Source organism: Sceloporus occidentalis, unplaced genomic scaffold (assembly GCF_023333645.1).
Source record: "Sceloporus occidentalis isolate IW3139 unplaced genomic scaffold, rSceOcc1.0.p SCAF_47, whole genome shotgun sequence".
Lineage (NCBI taxonomy): Eukaryota > Metazoa > Chordata > Lepidosauria > Squamata > Phrynosomatidae > Sceloporus > Sceloporus occidentalis.
Window position 1 is genome coordinate 3,408,843 of NW_028317027.1, and position 15,673 is coordinate 3,424,515.

The 15,673-nt window shown below is 39.5% G+C and overlaps 1 protein-coding gene across 1 annotated transcript; it reads right to left on the reverse strand.

Moving 5' to 3' along the window:
- Nucleotides 1-2,949: 2,949 nt before the first annotated feature.
- On the reverse strand, nt 2,950-4,287 carry LOC149289235 (POU domain, class 3, transcription factor 3-A-like). The gene has a single exon (XM_089490935.1). The coding sequence runs from the start codon at nt 4,285-4,287 to the stop codon at nt 2,950-2,952; it is 1,338 nt and encodes a 445-aa protein (XP_089347061.1).
- Between the last annotated feature and the right edge of the window lie 11,386 nt (nt 4,288-15,673).

A 15,673-nucleotide genomic window follows, 5' to 3' on the forward strand; every position in this document is an offset into this window, starting at 1 on the left:
GCAGGCGATGATCAGCTAGATCCATCACACAAAGTGGCTCCTTCCAAACGTTAATTCGGAGCAGAGTGGTTATATGTACTAGAGGGAATATGGACCAAAACATAATAGTGTGTGCGTGTGAATAATCAGCTGGCGCTTCCCTCGTTTTCAGAGCAACCAAGAGGCCAGCACAAGAAGGATTGTCACTGTATGTTAAAGTAATTATGGGGACAACAACACAACAATATCCCCACAGTTGAACATCTCCATTCTAGATCCACGCACAACAAAAAACTGGGCGACCTTATTGCAGAACTGATTGGCACAATATAAGAACTCAACAGTGACTAGTCTCAGTCCTTGCATGCTGGTAGAGCTCACAGGTCTCGTAACACACGGCAGTGAGAGGCCAAAAAGGCAGCACTGATAGCCTCTTAGACCCTGCCACTAAATCTCTCTAATAAAGAGACTCTCTGTCTCATAAACCCACACCCTTCACGTGCGAAAAATGGGATTGTAGGATCCTAACACGTCTCACTGCTGAGAGATCATCTGGATCTTCTCTTGGAAAAATACACACATCTATATATGTACATATATATTTATCTACAGAGCTTTCTAACAAACCAACCAAAGGCATGTGCCCAGGGATATCATCACACATTATATTACTCCTATAACGTATACTGGGATATCACAAATCGAAGCACTGTGGGATTTACGTGGTCACCCTGAGAGATACAAAAAGAATAAAGCTTCTCAGAACAATGAAATCTGAATGCGTGTGATCTGCACAAATGACACAAGGGCCTGGGGGACAGAAAGATCTGCTTGTAGGCCTTCTGTGCAGCTCTGCATATTGCCTTCCACGAAGGGAAACCCACGCCATTTAACATTTCAAAAGCCAGAGATCTGTTGCAAAAACATTATATATATATATATATATATATATATATATATATTCACTACAGGGTATTGCACAATATTGCAGTTATTTCAAGGTGAAATTTTTCGTTATAAAAATACAGTGTAACCGGTCTCATCGAAATAATTCACAAATGGATATGGAAAAATTGAAAATATTTCCTAATGAAACTCAAAATACAAACCCCATAAACGGCATATTGGTAAAAAAAAAAAAAAAAAAGAAAGAAAGAAAATACAATGCATTCAAGGAAATGTGTTCTTCCAATAGACTTTTAAAACCAGCATTTCTATAGTATGCCAATAATAAGGGAATTTTTCATAATGAATGAGCCTATATTTAAAAAGCCATAAAACAACTGAATGAACAGGCAAGCCACATATATCTGTATGCGGCATTGTTTAGTTAAGAATTCGCTCTAGAACTTTTAGATGGGTATGCCTTTCCCTTAGTAAAATACATTTGTTCCCATTGTTTTGAATCAGTTTCCGTTTACTCAATAAAATCAAAGTTTGAAGAGCAAGAAATATCTGGAATATGGTAAATTCTGGAATAAAAATATGGTTGCTGTACCCTTTATACCTAGGTCAAAAATGTCACATGAAATGTATTTAAAAAAGATAATTTTGCCTTGGAAACAAAAATTATTCCACCAATATGTCTTTATGCATCACACACAGATCTTGCAATTCTAACAAATTTATTGTCTCAATCATCTCTTACGGAACCACTACTAAAAATTAAATTACAATCAAAATGATCACATCAAAAGAGACCACTGGAACCTAACTGTCCATACATCTTTTCAATTTTGATTTGTGCTCGTTGAAAACATAAAACAAAAACAAAGAAATAAATCTCAAACAAAATTAATAAAAAACACACTTAATACAAGATTCTTGGGGAAAAAAATAAATTACCGTTTTGCAGCAGTTCATAGGTATTCTGAATAAAATATTAAAAGGAGTCATTTGATGAAAATATAAAGCAATTTTTTAGATCAGTAACAGATCTAACATTTTTAACGTCATATTTTTAAAGTTTTTTATTAAAACCTACCAAAAAAACACTGCTCGGAAATTAGCAGTATTATATATTCACACCCTCAGCACCCATTCATGGTTGGCAACGTGTTTAGGTGAGAAGTAACGGTAAGTGCAGCTTCAGATGTCCAGAATGTTTTTTGTTTCTTCTAATTTTAATTTTATTTCCTCCAATCCTTTTTTAAAATTGGGAAGCAGTCAAAATAATATATTAAAAAACAGGGATGTTATTTATTTAAAAAAAAATGAAGGTACAAAGAGCAGAAAAAATTCCGTTGACTTCTTAAAATGATCCATTTTCCTTCTTAATGGCTGGTGAGGAGGACAAAGTCTTAGAATCAGGAATTTATTCTCTGCCTTATGTTGTTTGTACCCTGCTTACTATTTTTTCCCAGTATGGGTGAATCTATCTCCTTTTTTACAGTTTTTTTTAGTGCTATTTCAATTTCGGTTGCTTAGCTGGAAATAGGAGCATAGTTCTGTCCTCTTGTTAGCTTTTTTTTTATCTGTGATTAGAAGCCATGATAGAAAAGACTCCCAGGTAGCAGCAACACAAACAAACCACTTTCCTCTAATCATTTCCTTCTCTTGGTAGAAATGTTTTTGTTGTTGTATGTGGGTCTTGTGTTCAGTAAAACATAGTGGATTGCGATAGGATAACGAAAGAAAAAAATGGCAGTGGGGCTATCCATTGTTGTGTAACTGGGTGGAAGTCATAAGGCAAATAAAAACAATATTAAAAATAGAATATATATATTAAAAAGGGACATCTGCAGTTTTTGGTGCATTCTGCATCTCCACCCATGTGCCACGAGAGTACCAAGACGATTGCTCAAATTGCCCTCTTTCAGTGGATGTTTCTCTTCCCCTACCATGAGGTCTCCATATGTATTTATAGATCTATTTATAAAAAAACAGCAGTCTGGATGAGTGTGGCTGAGTGTGGCGAGATCCTCCCGTGGCTTCACTTGTCAGACAGCTGCTACTGGGTGCCCACTCCAGTCATTGCACACTAGTTTGCATCCCGTGGTGAGGGGGCGGCGTGTCAGCCCCCACGTTGCCCACCTGGGAGTAGACATCATCTGGCGTCTGTTGTTGGATCCCTGGTGGGGTCATCCTCTTCTCCTTCTGCCTACGGTTGCAAAACCAGACCCTGACCACCTCCTTCTCCAGTTGCAAACTGTCCGCAAGGTTGGTGATCTCCTGAGCCGATGGCTTGGGGCATTTGAGGAAATGGCTCTCCAGTGCCCCTTTGACGCTCACCTCGATGGAGGTCCTCTTCTTCCTTTTCCTACCCTGGGCTGCTATCTTGTCAATGCTGGTGGGACTGCCCGTGGAAGAGTCGGCCTCCTCCAGCCACTTGTTGAGCAGAGGCTTCAGCTTGCACATGTTCTTGAAGCTAAGCTGCAGCGCCTCGAACCTGCAGATGGTGGTCTGGGAGAAGACGTTGCCATAGAGAGTGCCTAGGGCCAGGCCCACGTCCGCCTGGGTGAAGCCTAGCTTTATTCTCCTTTGCTTGAACTGCTTGGCAAACTGTTCCAGGTCATCCGAGGTCGGGGTGTCCTCGTCTGAATGGGGATCGTGGCTGTTCACCCCTGTGTGGTGCTGCTGCTGTTGGTGGTGCTGCTGATGCTGCTGATGGTGGTGATGATGATGATGACCAGGGTGCTCCCCCAGCTCCGGTGTGTCTCCCCTCACCAGTCCCGGGTGTACCAGGCTCTGACTCCCCGGGGGTGGGCTCAGCATACCGTTCACAGTGAATGCCCCGGACTGGGAGTAAAGCAGGGCTTGCTGTTGTTGCTGTTGTTGCTGCTGCTGCTGTTGTTGTGACCCCCCCGTCATGGACTGAATGTGAGAAGCGGCCGCTGCCCCCCAGCCTCCCGGGTGTCCTTGATGCGGTCCTAGGTGAGGCGGCCGGTGGTGCAGGGCGGCCCCCGGGTGCAGTTCGTCCCTCCCCGCTCCCCCCTTCACGTCCTGCTGCTGCTGAGGGTGCTGCGGGCTACCCGTCATTCCTACGGGGCTACTAGACCAGGGCGAGCCTGCCTCCGCCGCCGCTGCAGCTGCTGCCGCCGCTGCTGCCGCCGCATGTGGCAGCGCCGTTACCCACTGGTGTGCGTGGCTCAGCATGTGTCCTCCGTTGCTGGCAGCCATGGCGCCCTGCATGAAGTCGCTCTGCACCATCTTCACCGTGGGGTCCCCCCGGTAGCCTCCTGACACCGAGGTGACGGCTGCGCTGCCCGGCTGCATCCCCCCACCGCCCCCTGAGTCCGAGTGCACGATGGAGCCGGGAGACAGGATGCTATTGCTGGGGAGGTAGGGGTTAGAAGCAGCCGTGGCCATTGCTTCCCCCCTGCCAGTTGCTATCCACAGGTTTGGGGCTTCCTCTTCTCCTCCCCCGCAGCCTGTGTAGGGTTCCCCTTTGAGATGCACTTTTGTCCTTGGAGGATCAGCCCAGTGTCTCCAAGTGAGGGCTTCCCCCCTCCTCCACTCTGCGCTCACTTCACCTGTTCTCGGTGGCCGCTCGCAGAGAATAAACAGCCCTCTCTCCAGCGCAGGAATCTTAGCCTCCAGCACTCCTTCCACTTTTATCTGCCTCCTCTCAGGGGCATTTAAATGGCTTCTCAATTCCGGGCTGGCTCCTTCACAACTTTGCCTGCTTCCCGGTCCCAAACTTCGCGTGAAGATGCGGCATTAAAGCTAAAGTAGTTATTGCTGGAGAGCCGGGTCCTCCTCCCCAAGTCGCCTGAGTCCAGATAAAGTCCTGCGCATCCTCTTTATTAATGCAACCTGTGCCAGGCTGGAGCTCAGCTGCGTGCCCTGGCTGCCTGGGAGCCTCGCATTGGGAATGCCTTGTGCCGGGATGCTTCCTTTCCTCACTAACTCCAGTGGAAGTTGGCCGGCTGATCAGCCTCCCCCTCTGTGCCTGTGACAGCTCTGCGTGTCCCTCCCTCACAGAGCGGGGACAGGAGAATGTTTACCCTGCACGCAGCGCGCACACCACCACACTATCCCAAGTACTAGGAAGCCGAGCGCAGGGCCCCCGCTGATTGGCTCCACGCTGGGTGATTGACATCAAGGCATTGACTGGCTCAGGACGCGCACCACCTCCCCCCCCTCCCGTGCCCCCTTCCTGACGTTTCGATTGGCTGCTTTTTAATTTAGCCAAAGTGTCGTAGGAGCTGGGAATCTGGACCCCCTTAAACATACACACATACACATTTATACACACTCCGTGTCTCCCATCAACTTAACTCGCGGGACCAAAGCGATGCATCTCAGGTATTCTCAGCTTCCTTAAATGCCAAGAAGACGCAGCGTGAAGGATGGGTGATGTCACCGGCCACTTTTAACTTTGCAGATCCAAAGTGGGATATGATGAAACATTACAGTGTATGAAATCACAGGTACCCTTATTACATACATGGTGTTATATGTAATTATTGACTCATTATCATGGGGGGGGGTGCCCACCTAGAGGCTTGTGTATATATATATATATAAGCACAACATTACATTAGAGAGGCAGCCCCCACTCACTAATAACTTATTATAAGTAATAGCTCCGAATCTTTTAATACGTGATAGATGCTAATCCGGGAGGTTTTTGCACAAGCAGATGTGCGTGCAAATTCACAAGTACAGGTGTGATGACAGGTAAGGGTGAAGGGATATATCACGGAGCCAGCTGGGCAATTAGCACAGATCGTTTTAATCACATCAGTGAACTGTTAACCCAGGGAGACACGAATATACGAGGAGTGGATGTCACAGATCGGGGCAAAGAGGGAAAAAACAAAAAGAACACGAACACAATAGATTATGGCTACAAAATAAGCTTTAAACTAGGGTCAGACATAAAGCCAAGGAACAGGAAAATCCCCCCCCCCCCGCAGGATCTCTATTGAAACTCACTCGAAAGAGTTAAGAAGGAGAGGGGGGGGTATAAAAAGGGGGGTTGTGGGGAAGTGCAATCAAGCGGAAACCCTGCACAGGCAACCTCAGTGATCCAAGGCAAAGAAAAGAGAGTGGCAACCAAAACAAGGGAAAATTGAACTGCCCCCTGGGAATTCAAACAGCAAACCTGGGGCACTTGGTGCACATCCTTACTTATCACCACCGGGCCCTGTGTACATCCCATGTATATATGTATATATATATATATGTATATATATATACATATATATATATATATATACATATATATATATATATATGTATATATATATACATATATATATATATATATATATACAAACACATATAGATATATATATCTACATATATACATGGGATACACGCAGTATATATTTATAGTATTTTATACATACTTTATATACTTGATACTAGTCTATATGTATTATATATGGTATTTTTGTGCATTGAAATATGCCATCAATAATTAAAATTTTCTTCTAGAATAGTGTGTATATATATCTAAATATATGTATATATGCGATCATCATTCACACCCCTCCTCCACGTATATATATATTGCGTGTGTCTGTGTGTGTGCGTTGCTGGCTCACCATCATCACTAGCCACACACTACCCGTGGCTTTATCCATGCCCAGTGGCAGATCCCACCATCCTTAGGTAGCTCCAGCTAAGAATCAACCAAGACAACAACAAAATCCACGATGTGAACTTTACACACACACACATGTAAGGGGCCAATTGTACCCAAAGATGTGCGCACAACGACTTTTTGTTCCCCCGTGTGTTTTCAGGGCTCCACTATTCCTCTGTGCAGAAGAGATGTAACACAGATCGCATTGAATAAAGCTGAGATCTCCAGGTGCAGGCGGTTACATAGTCCCTGCCAGAACCCTATGTTTTCCTTTCCAGCCGAGTTTGCTTGGATCCGGCTCAAAAAAACGAGCGAGTCTCGTGGTTTTGTTTACACTGAATGGGGAGGATAGGAACCGTGCCATGGGGCCGGCTTTCATTAATATACAGTGAGGATTTTGTCTAAATTACTGCTATGAATTTCACAGTACAAGCTTTCAAAAGACGTCTCAGGTGGCCCGAAGAAACGTGATAGCTTCTCTCCTTTCCTCCTCCAAGACAATCAGAGGAGAAGATCTATCAATCTTATTATGAATATAATAATAATAATTATATATTTTATATATATATTTATATATATATGTATGTATATATATATATATATATATATATATATATATATATATATATATATATATATATATATATATATATATATATATATATATATATATATATAGCACTACATGTACTTGTTAAGAAGTTTCTTTTGTAAGAAGAAATCCCTCCTTTCCCACCCACTCCCTCCTTAAGAGAATGCAATTGTTTTGTCTGGAGGAAAAAAAACAACCTAAAGTACAAGGGGAGAAGAGTTAGTGCTGATTTTCATTTGCATAAATTTTCATATATTTTGGTGAAAATAATAGGCTAGTGGAAAGCTTGTCTTAGTGGAGTCAGTGCTATGGGGGATCTTAACAGGCTCGCTTCGATGGAGTTGAGAAATGCTTTCTTTTTCTCTGTATCATTTATTAAAACAAAGTTTCCTTTTTTTTTAAAAACAAACATAATTTGAAATGTCTTTTTTTTAAACTGATGATGGGAATTTCTTTTGGTAAGTATTATTGAATTTGTTTTCTACTAAAGGGACATTTTGGTTTTGATTTGTGATTTGTAGCTTTGTATGTTACAGTTCTTTTGCTATATTGCATGGTGTTGGTGTTGTGCCCTGGATGTGGGGCAGGCTTTGGGTCTGGAGGCAGTGGTGGAGTCCCTTTTTTCTTTGTGTTGCTGGATTGTGTCTGATGAACTGTGTGTGTATTAGGGCAGCGCCCTGTTCTTTTCCAACAAAACGAATGTGAAATGCTGTTTATGGTGACATTTCTTTAAAAAATTGGTTCTGATGGCCTTGGGAGGTAAACTGATACAGAGCTGGGATTCATCTTGCAAATACGGGGGACTCAAGGAAACAAGTCCATATACAGACCTGAAGAAGCGATCCAAGAAGAAAGAATTAGAATTCTATAGAATGCAGCGTTCCATCAATTACATTTTATTCTGCTTTTATGCTTCATCTTTAGTGTGTACCGAACCAGTCTAAACATCACAATTGAAAACACAGCGTGTGTTATAATCCATTAATCCGAATTGTCTCTGGTAACACCTAATTCTTATATTACTAAGGTTCATGTTTTTTTGTATTATTTTTACGTATTTTGTTTTTTATGTAATATATATCATATTACTTTAATCTCTAAAATTCCCCCAAATCACTACAGTTGGTTTGTTTCGGCTGAAATTGATGCAGAAATATCATACGATTGACGTATTGATTTGTGTTAATTGTATCCGACACACATAGCTAAATAATTACCCTTTAGGTTGTATCTAGAATAGATACGCAATAATAATTGGTCCAGTATCAGGCTAAAATGTAAAATGTTGATGGGCCCAGTTCAGTACTTGGGGTATATTTTTAATCTTATTTCTGGGCTTTTTTGTTGGCACACTCTTTTATGGAGATTAACTCTGTATGCCCTACTGCAACAGATGCCAGATACAGCAGTTCCTTGAAGATCATTTGTTTTCTTGACAGGGAACATTTCTGAGCAGAGAATGCTGGTTGCCATAGAGAAGAAACTAAAAGGATGGCTACTGGCCACATTAAGCTATATGTTTGTTTTTTAGGCTTTATATAAATGAAAGAAAGAAAAGAAACCCACAAGACAAATCCTCTAAATTTACTGGATTTTTTCCAATGTGGAATTTTACTTTTTAACGCACCAGGTAATTTTATAAATTGCCTTTAATTTATATGATACGGTTTGGTGAGCAAAATAAACTTTTTTTAAGTGTTCTTCAGAAGTGGTACCGTACGATGGCCGTTAGGGGGCGCAGCTGGTGAGTTAATATGTATACATAGGCAATGGTGTAACATATTCATATAAGTTGCTGGGAGAAGCACTCTGTTGTTTACTTTCCCGTTTTGGATTCCGTTAACCCTTACTAAAACAATGAATTCCGTATTTATTATATATGGTCGTTACTGCTACACTGAGATTCAATTTAAAATCACGTTTATTTTCCGTTACTAAAAATTGATTGTTTACTAATCCTTTTCTAAAAAAAATCTAATTGTATAGTAAAGTATTATAAGACAAAATCTGGTACACAATAGATTAAGTTTCTTTAAAGTATCGCAACATGTCTCGTGTATATGTACATATTTATAAGTGTAAATAGACATTTTATATATATATATATTTATAGTGTAAATAATAAATTAATTATATATATATATATATATATATATATACATATTTGTAATAAGTAATTCAGCACACTATACGTGTTTGTCTGAAAAATGTTTTTAATGCCAATTTTCGTGAGTGTCCCATACGTGGAATATGAGGGTACCATGGAATAGAACTATTCCCTGTGTAGAGAATAAAGTGATTTATTTCTAAATAACGATAAATAATTTACCGATATCAATGTGACAAATTGATTTTACTATCTAAAATGATATTTAGCAAACGCTATCAGAAAAAAAAACTTTTCCATGCAACAATGATTTTTTAAATTATTTATAAAACAATACAAAATAAAGCAAAACAAAATCCGTAGTTTTTTTTCATGTAGGTATAGTCGATGCTTTTCAGATTATAGTTACTTTTTGGGGAATATTCCATTTATTTATTTACTGATTAAATGGCATCTTTGGCATTTCTGTATTTATTTGGCTGTTAAATGCTGGACACAGAAACTTTCACAAGCTCTCCACCTCTACGTGTAACTGTATTACGCAAGTGTGCAAAGCCAATAGGGTCTCCACAAGCACAAAAACCAATCATTAGAACACTAACAGCTATTACTAAATCTGATATACACGTATATTCAAGACGTATTCCACATATGGATTTAAACTTACTTGTATCTAGAAACATATACACAGGATTGTTACGGGGCTTTTATACGTTAACCTATGGATTTTTTTTTAACCAGTCGCATGCTGGAATTGAAAAATGAGAACTATTTGTGTGCTAGTATTTGACTGTATATAATCCATAAAGGTAATTGACTTATTCAGTGCACTTACCTGGACAGTTAGGATAACAAGTAGAGACCACCCTAATACCACAAACAAGAGCGAAAAATATTTTTGTTTAAATCCTTTTTAGGAAACAGAAAAATTTCCTTGAGTTCTATGAGATTCTTATACAAAACACATCCAGTGTTTTATTAACAGATGGTCCTTCTAGTTACTCTCAGTGGGAGAAAGGGGGTTAACCCTTGCTTTGCAGTCGCTTTAGCAGTGAGGCACTTTGCCCTGTCTAGATCTTTGGTGACATTTGAACCAAATTTGTCATGGAACCCCATGCACATTATTCCAGGTCAAGTTTAGCATTGTTCTTTTTCTCACTTTCCCACCAATCCATTATTTGAATAGCTTTTATTTTATTAATCTATTACTGTCTGCATCCTTGAAACTTTTTAGTAATAGGGACATTTTTTGTTAATTTCTGTGTGTATGAAGGATGCTTAGCTACATTTTCGAATATCCACTAATACTTCTTCATCAGAGATGTTACAATCGCACATGTATCTTTTGCTTTATTTTGTTACTTTAATTCTTAAGCCATCCAGAGGGTTTTAGACTTGACCGTGGGAGAAGAGTTAGGGGAATCCAATCACTGCATACACTGAATGATTGATTAGGGGCCACAAAACCCACAAGCAGCTGTACGATTAATCGTGCATTCTCAGGGGAGGACTAATAGTTTTTTTCCCAATACATTTCTCAATACAAACCCTAATATAATGAATTCGGCGATCTGTTTGATAGTTATTTAGAAATTAACGTTTCTCAGCAATCTGGCCCTGAAAAGATCTCTGCACTGTATATTGTTAAAATACCCCCACCCTATATATCCAGTGAGGGTATTTACTAATCTATGCCAAAGAACACGACTGAGAGATGTATCGACATCCCTTGCAGGGCTGCTGTCTGTAGAACGAGTATAGAACCATCAATTAATTCTCCTTTTTATGTAGTATTCTAAACATTAAATAATTTAGGGTCAGATTAAACCTAGCACATTTATTAATAAAAAAAAGGACTATAACCTGGGTCTTCTTTGGTAGAGCCTCACAATATGGTATAGTAGACATCATGTTCGGTCAGGAATTGCCTGGTATTGTTGTCAAAAGAGAGTTTGTGAAAAACGGTGCCAATGGGGGGATGTGTGACAAGCAGGTGTATTAGTAGGGATGGAGGATTAATTAGAAATTCTTAATACAATGAAAAAACGAATAATGCAAACATTTCTGCACCATTAACATGTATCAATACTTATTGCATAAAATGATCTCAGTTAAAAACGATGACATCATACACTAAATATTGCACTTTAACGGTAGCAGGGGGGGCAGGCAAAACCCAAGTGCATCCACTGCATAACATTATTGGGTTAATGCAGCTATTGTTGCAACAAGGAGTGTTTTTTGTCTGTGATTATGCCTATGTTTACACCAATAAGGTGACCCTCCTTTCATCTTAACCCTTTGAGCCCCAGAAGGGGATGCCTTCGCCCATCTGGTATGCGAGGCGTTAAACGTGGCCACTAGCGCTCGTTCTTTTGTCTGCCAGGCAGCGTATCTCTCCAGGGAGAGGGGCATGTGTCAGTCCCCAGTTTGGGATTACATCCATCAAAGTATTATTTCCCTAGGGAGGGGCAGCACAAACGGCAGTAAATCCTTAAAAAATTGGATCGAGCAGAAATTAAACGCTAAAAGTAATCAACAGACCACTATAAAACAAGCACACATTCAATTTATCGATCTGGTGCTGCCTCTCTCCTGCAATTGATATCAATTAGTTCCAAATGTTTATTTTGACTCAAGGATTTTTTGGGGCCTTTTTTTATGAAGTCAGGTGGGGGTAGTGATGCTAGTGCAATAGAGACTTCAAGAACTTTTTCTATAGCCATAAATACAAGGAGGGCAAAGTGTTGCATTGGAGCTAACAGTCCTCTAGAATGAAGACTAGTAGCACTCAGAAATTAGGCTTCATGAAATAACTGATCTACTGTAATGATCCCAAAGAGAGTCCCAAAGAGTCTAGAAAATGACTCAAATGGGAATGTAGCGTTTCCAACGGGTACTTTTGCTTATTCATTGTCATTTAGATACCACCTATGGCACAAGTTCTGCCATCCTTTGGTGCTCTGGTTTATGTGTAACTAATAATCTTGTTCTTCCTGTTAAAGAAAAGGAAATTATTATTATATATTGTTTTATATATAGAGGCATTATATCCCGCAGCACTGTACAATGGGTAAACAGGACATAACAAGTAGTATATAACATAACAATTTAGCTTACAGAAACAACCGGTAAGGGGTGCCCTGCTCAATCATGCTTACCTGTATTATTATTACATACATTGTAACACTTTCAATCATCATTGTTGTTTTCATGGATCCTGCAATGGGAATTTCCACACAAACCCCACAGAAGTTCTCTGCAGTGTTCAATAAAAAAAAGAGTGTTCTCACCTATATATTAATTCAGCACCATCCAAGGCAGATATGGACAAAGTGCATAGTGAATATTTTGTTGAAGGGCAGCAGAGGTGGGGTAAATGCACATCAGAGGCCAGGACGTTTACTCTAATTAGAAGCAGCTCTGGAGTGTGGGCTACATATGAGGCAATAGCATAATGTGAGACACACCATCAACAATACATGCAAAAACATCTAATGACCTGTTTCTACAGGGTTCCTTTACTGAAATGTGGTTGGAAAGGTTCGAAATCAATTTTAATCACTCCTGAATGTACACGTCTGTGGTGAACAGTGCACATGATGACAACATTTTAGTATAGAGGCTGAAGGCCACACTAGGTGGTATCACCTGAACATAAAGGTAGCACACAAACTGGCTGAAATGAGATACAGTAATTATCTCCGTGTTTTCATGTCACAAAGCAGCACCCTCACTTAAGAAACTCTATTTTAGGATACAGCTGCCAGGAGGGATTTACACCTCAGAACAATATCTTGTTACTATTATATGTATCCCTTAGAAACATGAAGTACACATGCTGACACTTAAGTATGACATCTACTTTATGACAAAAGGAAAAATTGTTTCTCAAACAGAATTGTCTTTAACGTATATTTCCTTTTTTCCGTACTGAAACTTGACTGGACAGTCTGACTAGTGAAAGTCTATTGAAGACTTTATTAGCATTGCCAGAATGAATCGACTCTGTGTGTTGTTTGAGTAGGTAAAGTCACATGACCGACAACAATGAAAGCCACCACGACTGCAGATAAAGGAAGTTTAATGGAGCAAAATGTTGTTATAACCGGAACTATCAGCCTTTACATACAAGGATGCAGTGCAATTATTCAAAATGTGGCACTGACTTGGAATGTGGTAGTGAACTTGGTTAGAGTTTTTTTGGCACAAACCCTGCTAAATAAATACAATGTACCATATTTTATTGCCAGAATTTGCACTCTTACATTCAGACATTTATAAATTGGCATAATGACTGTCTATACTAGAAGGCAAAAGGAACAGCTGCCCAGAGCCCTAACATCTACAAGACCCATCCTGAACTATTTTTTTCTCGCAAATTTCTGGCAGACCTCTATGTGTAAGAAGACAGAGAAACTTCTTGGAAAGTTAACTAAAACTGAGAAGAATACATTCTACATCCTCCATTAGTTCCATAGGCACTTCCTGTCTTGGGTGTGAGCAAAGAGTGGCTTTGTGACAGGGTATTTTCTGGTTTGTCCCTTTTTCTGGGCACCATCAGAATCAACGTTGGGCCTAATTGGCATAATTGCAATTTTGCATGAGCCCACATTGTTATGGCTGCAACAGTTTTATAAACAGTATTACCCACACAGTTAGTGGTTTATTGTGGCTGGGTGCTGTCCTGGGTCAGACCATCCATGCAACTCACTTCTGAGGCCATTTTTCTTTCTGATAAGTGCTAGTGCTCTACCTTTTAAGATTTCACAGTGCTAGGTAAGGTTACTATTCAGACTACACCAGCTGGGCTGGCTACAAGGGAAATCTCTGATTTGCCAAATTGGAGTAGCAGGGCACCAGGGGGCTTGATATAGCATTAATAAATAAAGTGCAGTAATCCCTTAGATTGAGGATGAAACACAGGAATACACATAGCATTTATTTTATTTTCAATAAGCCCATATTTTCCATGACTATTGCTGGAAATTATATTTTAGCCCAATTTTTATTTTACAAAATGTTATTTTACCCTATACCGGATTATTTTAGATTTTTATTGCACACTGTGCTGTGATTCAAGCTTCTGTGGATAATCTGCAATTGCAGTGACTTTAACTGCACCTTAAACACTAGTGAAATCATGCACACTTCCCCAAACTTGTTTTGTTTCCTCAATGTGGATGCTTTGCTGCCGTTACTGTATTTACTCATCTCCACAGTACCAGTGGGTTAAAATTTTATATTCACTGTTGATAATATGACCCAATGCCACAGCATAGCTTCTACAAGAAGGTAATGATTGTGTATTTGGCATTTCACTGTCCATAGAAAAATCATTAAGTAAACATTTTGTTAAAGCGCAGTTTTAGTGCACATATATATATATATATATATATATATACTGTATGTTATATATATATATACTGTATATATATATATATCATAATGTAAAGTGAAAATGATCTTTCATCATTATCTATTAAGCATGCCTGAGAGGCCCAACATATTCTTTGTTGTTTGTATACATTGTATGTAAGCATGTATTAACTACCCGGAAGATAACTTTGATATTACATAAAAGACATTTAGACCATCAATGATGGATTTTCAGATAATGCCCATACCATTAAAAATCAGGTAAAATAGTTTAACACTCATATGGTTGTAGGATCAGTTTTTGTTAGTTGTACTTAGAAATATTTGTTTATAAAGCAGTGATCGCTACTTCAATATGTATTTGTTTTCTGTTGCAGAAGCTATGGTGTTGGCAGTCTGTAAGAAAGTCCATTGAATGATGTTTACCGGTGCCTCTTTGGAAATGGTTGTTTTGGAATAATCAGAATGTCAAACTACTGGTCATCCTGATAATATTGGTAACGCCGCAAATGCTTAAGATTCTGTAATTAAAGTTGACTATAAGACACCTCAAAAAGCCATCTCACATAGTACAAATGCAGAATGCTACCGGTGTATTTTAAAACAAACTTGCTTGAAGCTATATAGTGAAAAAAGGTAGGTTGTGGAAGAGAGAAAGATGATGCAGCTTGGTAAAGGAAGGCAAAAGCAACTAAATCATCATCAGTTTATTCTGTTCATGCAAATAGTTTTTTTATACACTTATTTTTTTTGTTTGTTTAATATTTGTTTTAATGCGCTCAATTACTGGCAACAGTGCTGACCACCAACCTGATAACCAGTGCAATGGCTAGAAAATACCCATGTTGATACAAAAAAAGCACAGGACATATTTTTAAATCCTATGGATTATTTTTCAATATCTGATTGATTGAAACAAGGTGTTTGGTGCTAATTTTCAGGAAGGTATCTGGCAGAAAACAGACAGGAACAATAGACAATCAAAGAGGATCAATCAAACATCAGGAACGTGATGAGGGGAACAGGCTAGCTGGGGCCACATAAAGGCAAGAGTCAGTAGCCAAACTGGAGCTTTATAAAG